This window comes from Kogia breviceps, chromosome 2 (genome assembly GCF_026419965.1).
Source record: "Kogia breviceps isolate mKogBre1 chromosome 2, mKogBre1 haplotype 1, whole genome shotgun sequence".
In the NCBI taxonomy this organism is placed as follows: Eukaryota; Metazoa; Chordata; class Mammalia; order Artiodactyla; family Physeteridae; genus Kogia; species Kogia breviceps.
Genome location: NC_081311.1, coordinates 28,914,731 through 28,926,429, shown reverse-complemented (window position 1 = coordinate 28,926,429; position 11,699 = coordinate 28,914,731). Strand labels below are relative to the sequence as shown.

The following is an 11,699-nucleotide window of genomic DNA, read 5'->3' as shown; positions in this document are numbered from 1 at the left end:
TTAATGTTGTCCCAGAGGTCTCAGAGACTGTCCTCAATTCTTTTCATTCCTTTTTCTTTTTTTTGCTCTGTGGTAGTTATTTCCACTATTTTATCTTCCAGGTCACTTATCTGTTCTTCTGCCTTGGTTATTCTGCTATTGATTCCTTCTAGAGAATTTTAAATTTCATTTATTGTGTTGTACATCGTTTGTTTGCTCTTTAGTTCTTCTAGGTCCTTGTTAAACGTTTCTTGTATTTTCTCCATTCTATTTCCAATATTTTGGATCATCTTTACTATCATTATTCTGAATTCTTTGTCAGGTAGACTGCCTATTTCCTCTTCATTTGTTAGGTCTGGTGGGTTTTTACCTTGCTCCTTCATCTGCCGTGTGTTTCTCTGTCTTCTCATTTTGCTTAACTTATCGTGTTTGGGGTCTCCTTTTTGCAGGCTGCATGTTCGTAGTTCCCATTGTTTTTGGTGTCTGCCCACAGTGGCTAAGGTTGGTTCAGTGGGTTGTGTAGGCTTCCTGGTGGAAGGGACTGGTGCCTGTGTTCTGGTGGATGAGGCTAGATCTTGTCTTTGTGGTGGGCCGGGCCGTGTCCGATGGTGTGTTTTGGGGTGTCTGTGATCTTATTATGAATTTAGGCAGTCTCTGCTAATGGGTGGGGTTGTGTTCCTGTCTTGCTGGTTGTTCAGCATAGGGTGTCCCTCACTGTAGCTTGCTGGTCATTGAGTGGAGCTGGGTCTTAGCATTGAGATGTAGATCTCTGGGAGAGCTTTTGCCGTTTGATATTACCTGGAGCTGGGAGGACTCTGATGGACCAATGTCCTGAACTTGGCTCTCCCTCCTCAGAGGCACAGGCCTGACACCTGGCCGGAGCATGAAGGCCCTGTCTGCCACACGGCCAGGTACATGGGGAGTTTCTTGCCTTTTGGGAAGTCTGAGGTCTTCTGCCAGTGGTCAGTAGGTGTTCTGTAGGATTTGTTCCACATGTAGATGTATTTCTGATGTATTTGTGGGGAGGAAGGTGATCTCCACATCTTACTGCTCCGCCATCTTGAAGGTCTCCTGGATGACCGTCTTATGGTTATCTTCTCAGAAAATAACTAACTGACTGTTTGAATAAAATGTATACATCTTTCAGATGTTACTAATCTGGAGCGTATCCACTGGTACTAGTGGTAAATATTTTTATCGTTTGTCAATTTAAGGTAACCAAAGGTATAGTTAACCTTAGGCCAGGCATTAAAATATACCTTAAATTATACATGTATGTATGTGTACATTAAAGTATACATTACTCTCGTAATTAATCTCTGTAGGTAGTCTGTATATACGCACAGAGCAAAGTGGGTTTTTTTTGTGTTGACAACCAAAATGGCTCTGCGTGATCCTCCAAATGATGGTGTTTACACTTTAAGATGTTGGCAAGCATGTCTGGCTGCTATTATTTTAGGGTGCCCTGAGTTTAAAAGAACATATGCTTTATTAGGGTAAGTGGGTAATGGGGAGTGGTTATCTAATGGGTATAGAGTTTCAGTTTAGAAACACTCAGAAATGGTTAGGATGGTAAATTTTACATTATACGTTTTTTAACCACAATACAAAAATTTGCTTTAAAAATATTATTACATAAATAATACCTGATAATTATGGAAACATCCGTAAATACAGGCAAGCAAAAAGGAAAATAAAATCACCGACAATCCTAACAGCTGAGATTTCTTATTGCATAAATACATAAATGCATAAATTATGTGTAGGTTCACATTTGGATTTGCTGCTTAATAACCTGACTTTTTCAAACAAAGTTTACACTATTTTTAACCATGTTTTAAGTTCTATGTTCTTAATTGAAAATGCAGAGAAGTAGGATATTTCACATTTCTGTGAACTCTAAGGTCTCAAGACAGAAGTGCAGTGGCACGTTTAGGGGTACATGCCCCTCCATTGATGCTTCTCTGTTTAGGTCATGTGTCCTCAGGAGAAAGAAAGGCTCCCCAACTCCTGATTTGTCAGCGAGATCTGCTGACATCTTTCAGTGGTTCCTTTTAAGTATGAACCCATCTACAGAGGCTTCTGGTACTGTGGGAACTGGTGTGTCTACCTGTCCCTGGGGCTCTTCAGTCACATGTCTATCCACTGGGGTAATGTAAATATGTGTCTCAGCAAGGTTAACGATTAAATTGTTGGGATGAAAGGTCAGAAGGCCTGCCTTTGGAACATCAGAACATCAGAATGGGAGATAACATGTTGCTACTTGCCTTCTACCTTCTCTGAGGAAAAGAGTAAGTAAGAAACAACACAGTCATACAAGAGTCTTCATTCCAGAAGTGATCTAGGAATCATGCTGGAGAAGTTCTGCAACTCTACTTTTTGGGTAAGAAATTACACTTGTCCTCACTGTTGACTCTTCTCAACTCGGAACAAGTAGTAGATTAGCCTAAAGTGACCACTAATAAGAACTAGAAAAGTTAGATGTGCAGTTGGTCTAAAGTTCAGGGTTTCTTTTTTTTTTTTTTTAAGATAAGTCATAATATCTCCCTAGGATATTCTATGTGGGAGAGATAATTTATTTCTGCTCTAAAATATGTTTATTGTATCTCACACTCTTTTCTCGGACTAGGTAGCTGCAAAATTGCCTTCTCTAAAGAGAAATATGGGAAAGGCTTCCAATTTCATCAGTGTTAGGAAGGGGAATTGTTGTTTGTGGAGTATGAGGACAAAGAGAAGGTTTTTGATTGAGTCTTGCTGAGAAATGTTGATGTTGAAATAATACTGATATGTTCTAGAGGAACTGGCAATTAGTGATTGACTAGAAGTTGAGGCTAGGGATGCAAATTTGGGCATCCTGAGCACTGAAACAATTTTTGAACCATTAAAGCAGAGAATTCAAAACAGCGAGCATCAGTACCAAATGGTTTAGTGGAATAGAAATTTAGGGATTTTGAGGAAGTGTGGTCTGCAGACTCCTAGGATCAGAATCATCTGGAGTGCTTGTTAAACTGGTTTAACTATCTTAGGTAATTCTTCTGAATTCTAAAGTTAAGATAATTTTATGGAGAGAGGAGAAGAGCAGGAATGAGATAGCAGAGCACGTGGACAGCACTTCCCATCCTAGAAAGAACCTGGACCCAAGGCCCTCGGGGCCAGGACACGTATACCGTGGGAAGGTGGGGCTTAACATGCCCCAGGATCTCACCAGGCCATCTCAAGAGAATGCTTTCTGAGAATCACCTGACAGGTCATCTTGGTCAGGGCACCACAGTCTTTAAAGAGTCTGTGCAAACAGCTGAACAAAGCAAAAAATATTTGTAAGAAGAGAATAATCTACTCTCACATGACTCAGATGTAAGAACTGGTGCCCCACCTTCACCTCACAAGATACTTCTATTTATTGCAGAATGCAAAGACCAGTAGAAGACTTGCTGGGAATAAGCCTTGCCTCCAATGTGCCACTGCTGCTCCTATACCTAAGGCCTCTTCACGATCTGACTTAAGCCCCTAGGGCTATAGGAGATTAATTGCCAAAGTGTGACTAAGCATTCTGCTACCTGCAGGTTAGGTTTGAGTGTCTGCCAGTGAGTTCAATCAATGCTAAAAACTAGAATAAGAAGTTTTTATATCCCAGGACTGTTCTCCCCTTTGGGCTGAGGAATGGTCCCTCTTCTTCCCACAACTTGGCAAATGTGGTGGTGAAATTAAATCATAATAGGTGGTGGAGAAATTCACTTAGAATCACAGAAAGAAAGGTTTTTAGAGGGTGCATTGGTTAGAAAAGTCACTAAATGACACTTAATGGTGAATTTATATCAATGGAGTTGAGTAGGAAAATACAGCTAGTTAAAGGGTCAGGCTAAATATGGATATAGAACTGGGTTAAAATTGTTTGGAAGCAAGGGTAGGGATGGGTGTGGGCTGGGGGCTGGTATTCTTTTTTCAAATGCATGTATCCAACAATCATTCCATTTTGGTCCCCCAGAATTCCTCATTCCTGGATAGCCCGGAGGTGGACCTGCCACTTTGTTTTGAGCAAACTGTTCTGGTGTGGATTCCCTTGGGCTTCCTTTGGCTCCTGGCCCCTTGGCAGCTTCTCTATGTGTATAGATCCAGGACCAAGAAATCTTCTATAACCAAACTCTACCTTGCTAAGCAGGTATGGGAACCCCATTATTTTCTAATTAATTTTGTGATACACAATAGAGACATTTTCTTGGTGGTTCAAGTGTCTTCTTCCCTGTCTTTAACCAGCTTTTCCAGGTAGAGCCATGCTCTAGATGTCCCTGTCTCCACCTGTCCTATGCCTCATTGGCCTCCTGCCGTACTTCTTAGTTAAGTTACTTTGATTCTTGCATAAGAAATATGACTCTTAAATTTTATGGATATTGGACTCTGGAAACACCAATGATGAGTAATCAGTCAGTTGAATAGTTATGGTCTTTTCAGCATTTGAGAAACAAATGCTGGATTATCTATCTTTAAGCTGTTCTAATTAATCAGGAGACTATAATTCAGTTGGCATCTACCATGAGGTAAAAATGAACTATCTAATGTGTCCTCTGCTCCATTCAGCCAATCCAAACATTGCTCTTCTCCCCAGGCTTGGATCTGAAATAGGGCTTCCATTTTCCCAAAGTCAACCCTGAGTCTGGATGGTCGCTCAAAGTAGGGGGAGGAAGGGTGTGTGCTCACGGTGATATGACTGAGTAGGGAAATAATGGAAAGAACAGGGGCTGCAGGAGGAATGAGGGTAGGAGCCTCTCAGCCAGCTGCACTGATTAATGCAGAGAAAGTCTTGTGAGAACCGAAAGATCCTCAACTGAGGTTGTAAAACTACCTCTTAAAATCTATCATCTGCTTCTTCTCACTAGGTTTTTTTCTATCTGTCCTGATTTTTTTTTTTTTTTTTTTTTTTTTGCGGTACACGGGCCTCTCACTGTTGTGGCCTCTTCCGTTGCTGAGCACAGTCTCCGGACGCACAGGCTCAGCGGCCATGGCTCACGGGCCCAGCCGCTCTGCGGCATGTGGGATCTTCCCGGACCGGGACACGAACCCGTGTCCCCTGCATTGGCAGGTGGACTCTCAATCACTGCACCACCAGGGAAGCCCCTGTCCTGATTATTAAACAGGGCTTTAGAGAGGCAAATTAGATTCGGTGTTCTATGAGCATACAGGCTAATGACCTCAGGTTACTGCAGTCTAAAATGAAGGAAGGAAGAATTTGGCCAAAGGAAGTTGGATTTGCATTGGCACTCTGACGTGGGGTGGTGGTATGTTTTGTCTACTCTGGGTAGAAGAATAGTCTGCGAGAGCTTGGAGCAGGGCTATTGTCTCCCTTGCTGACCTGAGTGCCCAGCACAGGGCCTACCACTTGGTACGCATTTGTTGAATGTTGGTATTAAATGCACTCTAGGAGTAGGGATTGAGTCAAGAGTGTGTTAGACTGAATATTGAACAGCATGCTTCAGTACCCTTGGGGATGAGACAGAGCTTTTGGTTAGTCAAGTTAGAGGGCTTCTATCTTTTCTGGAGCTTCCAAGAAAAGGTTGGGTAATGAGTAAATCAGTATCCCATTTTTTAATTTTAATTTTTTTTTTTTTCTCGGTACGCGGGCCTCTCACTGTTGTGGCCTCTCCCGTTGCGGAGCACAGGCTCCGAATGCACAGGCTCAGCGGCCATGACTCACAGGCCCAGCCACTCTGCGGCATGTGGGATCTTCCCGGACCGGGGCACGAACCCGTGTCCCCTGCATCGGCAGGGAAGCCCCCTGTATCCCATTTTTATCATAGCTATTAATTAACTTTTAATGAACAACTTTATTGAGAAATAATTCTCAATAATATCATACAGTTTCACCCATTTAAATACAATTCTTTTTAAAAAGTATTTTCATGATATGTGTAACCATCACCACAGTCAATTTTAGAACATTTTTTTCCCTCAAAAAGAAATTCTTTATCAACCCCTATCTCCCCATCTACCCTAGCCCTAAGCAAGCACTAGTATACTCTTTATCGCTATAGTTTACCGATTCTAAACATTTCATACAAATGGAATCATATAATACATGATCTTTTATTATTGGCTTGTTTTACATAGCATAAGGTTTTCAAGGTTCATGCAGGTTCTTTGAGGCTCATCCATAATATCCCATTTTATGGATATATCATGTTTTGTTTAACTTTTATAAACACAGATGTCTATAGATAAAACTCTGTAGATAAAAAGAAATGTATTCGCTTTTTTTTTTTTTTTTTCCTGTAGCTAATAATCCACTCACCCTTGCTCATACTTTCAGGAGCTTCATTTATAATTTATACTTTTTCTTGTCTTCCTCCCTGAGATAGGCACAGAGTAGCATCCTCTTAAAAATTTCAGAATAATTGGTTTCTCCTCTGAAACAGAAGTATAATTCCTCAGAAAGTAAAAATTCACTTCTATGAGAACTTTCTTCTTGGATCACTCCTCAACTTGATTTCATTTCTTCGCTTCCTGTTCTAACCTGCCTTTGGGCTGTTTATTCCTCTCTGATTCTCTTGAACTGTCATTGCTGTTTGGTCATTAGTGCAGTGTTTACCTCATCTGGACTAAGTCAATTTGCTTGACTAAGCTAGTGAGAGACTCTACCAGTTTGTTTAAAGGTGCACCCTTACCCGAAGGACCCTGTGCATAGTAGGTAATTGAATGAATTGAATTAAAAAATGAATGAATGAGCAAGCTCATATTTAGTCCCATGGTAACAAAAGAGGAGTATTGTTTTGGAGGTTGTGGATCTGCTGAGGTCAGATGTGCAGCAAAAGTGGACTTACTGTTGAGCTAGTGAGACATGGGAATCATCTTCAAGTCTTTGTAGAAGTATAACATAGAAGACTACCGAGCTTATTCTGAAAAGTTTCAGAGAACAAGGTCAAGGTAAGTCAGTGTAGGTTGTTCCAGGGTAGCTGACTTTAGCCAAACATACAGAAGAACTTTCTTTCTTTCTTTCCTTTTTTATTTTTTTGTGGATGATTTACTCTTTTTATCCCTTACTCTTATACAAACTTAAAAAAGACAGAAAATCAAAGATAAGTAAATTATTTTCAGCTGTACCAAAGTTTAAGAACTTAAATTTGAGACAGCTTTATCAGTTGACTTTTCTTTGAGAGGGTTTTAAATAAGTTCAGTTGTGAAGACCATTACAAAGGTGGAAGAACTTTCTTATGGTAATAACTATCTGACAGTAGAATGGTCTGCTGGGGGATGTAGTTCCTGAAAATATTGAAACTGAAGTTAGACGTTTGTCTTCCAGGGAAGTGATGGAAATAGACACCCTCTGTAATGGGTCGAAGGTTCAGCCAGAGTGGCACTGGGAAAAGGAGGACTGTGCAGAGGTGGAAAGATATTAAATATGGCCCAAACACTTTACTTTCTTTTTTTTTTTCTGAGCTGCACCACACGATTTGCAGGATCTTAGTTCCCGGACCAGGGATTGAAGCCACACCCTCGTCAATGAAAGCACTGGGCCCTTGGACTGCCAGGGAATTCCTTGCCTTTTTTTATTTTATTTTTTTTTATTTTATTTTTTTTTTTTTTGTGGTACGCGGGCCTCACTGTTGTGGCCTCTCCCGTTGCGGAGCACAGGCTCCGGACGCGCAGGCGCAGCGGCCATGGCTCACAGGCCCAGCCGCTCCGCGGCACGTGGGATCCTCCCGGACCGGGGCACGAACCCGCGTCCCCTGCGTCGGCAGGCGGATTCTCAACCACTGCGCCACCAGGGAAGCCCTGCCTTTTTTTAAAAAAAAAATATTTATTTATGGCTGCATCGGGTCTTAGTCACAGCATGTGGGATCTTTTTTTTTTTTTTCCTTTTTAAATATTTATTTATTTTTGGTGGCATTGGGTCTTCCTTGCTGTGTGTGGGCTTTCTCTAGTTGCGGTGAATGGGGGCTACTCTTCGTTGCGGTGCAGTGGCTTCTCTTGTTGCGGAGCTCGGGCTCTAGGCACGTGGACTTCAGTGGTTGTGGCACGCAGGCTTCAGTAGTTGTGGCTCGCGGGCTCTAGAGTGCAGGCTCAGTAGTTGTGGCACATGGGCTTAATTGCTCCATGGCATGTGGGATCCTCCTGGACCGGGGCTCAAACCCGTGTCCTCTGCATTGGCAGGCGGATTCTTAACCACTGCGCCACCAGGGAATCCCGGCACGCAGTATTTTTCATTGTGACACATAGGCTTCTCTCTAGTTGTGGCTCACGGGCTCCAGAGTGTGTGGGCTCTGTAGTTGTGGATCATTGGCTCAGTAGTTGTGGCACATGAGCTTAGTTGCTCCTCAGCACCTGGCATCTTAGTTCCCCAACCAGGAATCGAACCCACGTTCCCTGCATTGGAAGGTGGATTCTTAACCACTGCACCACCAGGGAAGTCCCTGTACTTTCCTTTTTAATACCAATGATATTATGTCTCTTTAGGAAGCTGAGTTCAGAAAACTCCATGTGCACTTGAAACTCCTCCAGTGATTCAGAGATCAAGGGCAAAGACTATTTACAGACTTGGTAATCATTAAACAACCACAATATTTCCCTGATTGTGATTAAGAAAAACCTATGTATGTTTCTGATTATAAAAAGAATGCATTATTGTAGAAAGTTTATTTGATTATTGTAGAAAGTTTGTCAACTCTAGGGAAATAGGAAATCACTGATAATTGTATCACTCTGACATACTCCTGTTAACATTTTGAGATGTTTCCTTTAACTATCTTTAAAAAGCTAAACAAACAAACAAAAAAACAAAATGAAAAGAAAGACTCATTCTCACTCCTCTACCTTCTAGTCCTGTTCTCCAGAGGCCGCCATTTAAAATTATTTTGATGGTTAACTCCATATCTGCAAATAATGTGTTTATACCTGTATTTCTTGCTCCATCAGCTTCAAAAAATATCTATTTCTGTCCTCTATGAATGACAAAGAATTTAGCTCATTGACCCAACTCGCTAGCTTCCTTTTTCTCCCTTCCTCTTTCTCTCAGTCTTTTAATTTTGTGTGATTATGTTCTGTTCTTCTGTAGGTTACCTTTATACCTAAAAATAATCTGCCATCAATTTTATTTTATTTATTTATTTGGCCGTGCCACACAGCTTGTAGTACCTTAGTTCCCCAAGCAGGGATTGAGACCAGGGTTTGTATCTGAGGCCACAACAGTGAAAGCCCTGAATTCTAACCACTGGATCATCAGAGAACTCTCCTCCCCCTCCTTTTTTTTTTTGTTTGCCATCAATTTTAGGCTCTAGTTCTTCCTTTCTTCTTCCTTAATTCACATATAACATTGTATAAGTTGAAGGTGTACAGTGTGTTGATTAGATATGTTTATATATTGCAGTATGATTACCACCATACTGTTAGCTAACACTTCCATCATGTCACATAATTATCTTTGTGTGTGTGAGAACATTTAAGATCTAATCTCTTAGCAACTCTGAAGTATGTGATACAGTATTTTCTATGATCACAAGTGCATGACAAACTTGCAGTTAGAAGATAAGTTCTGGAGATCAAATGAGATTTTTTTTTTCAGTTTATAGTCTTTTTAAAAACTGAGGCATAATTGACATATAACAATATATTAGTTTCAGCTGTACAGCATAAGAATTTGAAATAATCACTACAATACGTCTAGTTAACATCCATCACCATACATAGTTACATAATTTTTGTTCTTGTAATGAGAACTTTCAATATCTACTTTCTTTTTTTAAATAAATTTATTTATTTTTATTTTTGGCTACATTGGGTCTTCCTTGCTGCAGGCAGGCTTTCTCTAGTTGCTGTGAGCGGGGGCTGCTCTTTGTTGTGGTATGCGGGCTTCTCAATGTGGTGGCTTCTCTTGTTGCAGAGCATGGGCTCTAGGCATGCGGGCTTCAGTAGTTGTGGCGCGTGGGCTTAGTTGCTCCGCGGCATGTGGGATCTTCGAGGACCAGGGCTGGAACCCGTGTCCCCTGTATTGACAAGTGGATTCTTAACCTTGCACCACCAGGGAAGCCCTCAATATCTACTTTCTTAACAGTACTGTATTGTATATTTGAAAGTTCTAAACTATAGTCACCATGCTGTACATTATATTCTCATCTCGATGCCCCTTTGTATAAGACAAGAGAGTTAGTGCTTCCAATAAAATTTTCAGAAAGAGTAGTAGTAAATAAAGTCTCTAGGTTCTTGCTTTCTGAAAATGTTGATCTGACTATGGAATGCTAGTTTCAAAAAAAAATTTGTTTTTAAGTTTGAAGATATTGCTATGTTGTTCCCCCAAATCCTGTGCTACCAAGTTAGAATTCTTCTCATTCCTTGTTATCCTCTCTAGAAGCTTTATCCTCTTTATTCTTGATGTCCTGAAATTTCATAAGAGTGTCTACATGGGTCTTTTTTCATTCAATGGGTTCTATACTTTTAACCTAAAGACTCATGTCTTATCTCTGAGAAATTTTTATATTATTCTTTTCATTTCCTTTCCTCTAATTTTAAAAGTCCTTATCTCTAGAACTCCTTATTAGATAGATGTTGGACTCGCTGAATTGCTCCTCCTTCTCAACTCTTTAGAATTTCTTTTTCTCTTTTCCCCTCTGTTCTGAGAGATTTTCCTAATTTTTTCTTTTAATCATCCTGAAGAGCCTTTATTTTAACAATAATGGGATTGATTCCTAAGAATTCTTTGCTAAATAATAGCACTTATCCTATTAGTTAAAGGTGCTTTCGTTGCTGGTTTTCATTATAAAGGGCCCAATATCTCTGCCTGAGCCATTCTGGATGAATGAGGCTTATGGAATGAGTAGGCATAGGTGGATGGGAGTAGGGAGGGGCGAGCGTAGGGGAGCTGATACTAAAGATCTTCATCTTGAGGGATAAGGTACTGGTGGACCTCCTCAATGGAGGTAATAATTCTCCCTCCTGATGTGTGGGTGGTAGTCCTTTAGAACAACAAGATGTGTATCATGTCTTATGAGCTCAAAGTACAAATATTTGACAGACTTGGAGTCATCTTAGGGTCACAGAGTTGCAGTCATTAACTTCAAAGTTTATATGGGGGAGAAGGCTGGGACTAATGACCAAGGAAAGGGAATAGTGCCATCGCAAATGGGTTGGAGGAATTCCCCCTTTAAATCTATTTTATTAGTTATCTATTGCTATGTAACAAATTACTCCAAAACTTAGCGGCTTAAAAATAAACTTTTTTTAAAAAAAGTCTCAGTTTCCATGGGTCAGAGATTTGGCAGCAGCTTACCTGACTTCAGGGTCTGTCATGAGGTTGCTGTTAACATGCAGGCTGTGCCTAACGTCACCTGAAAGCTTGACCGGGGCTAGAAGATCTGCTTCTAAATTGACACACCCACATGGCTTTTGGCAGGAGGTCTCAGTTCCTTACCAAGTGGACCTCTCCATAGAGCTACTTGAGTGTCCTCACGATGAGGCTGGAAGTTTCCCTTGCTGTGAGTGATCTGAGAGAGAGAACAAAGAGGAAGCCACATTGTTTTCTATGACCTAATCTTGGAAGTCGCACACGGTCACTTCTGCCATATTCTATTTATTACAAGTGAGTCAGAGTTCAGCCCATACTCAAGGGAAGGGGAACTAAGCTATCTTTTGAAGGGAGGAGTATTGGAGAACTTGTGGACGTATTTTAAAACCGTGACAATCAACATTCCTTAACAACACTTAGCATACTTTGAACTTTATTCCATTACTTGAACTAT

The 11,699-nt window shown here is 40.9% G+C and overlaps 1 protein-coding gene across 1 annotated transcript in view; it reads left to right on the top strand.

Moving 5' to 3' along the window:
* Positions 1–2,329: 2,329 nt before the first annotated feature.
* Positions 2,330–11,699, top strand: part of ABCC2 (ATP binding cassette subfamily C member 2) — a 69,943-nt gene continuing 60,573 nt past the window's right edge. Inside the window, exons 1-2 of the mRNA XM_059054687.2 lie at positions 2,330–2,362; positions 3,965–4,138. Coding sequence (XP_058910670.1) covers positions 2,330–2,362; positions 3,965–4,138 — 207 coding nt within the window. The remainder of the gene's footprint in view (positions 2,363–3,964; positions 4,139–11,699) is intronic.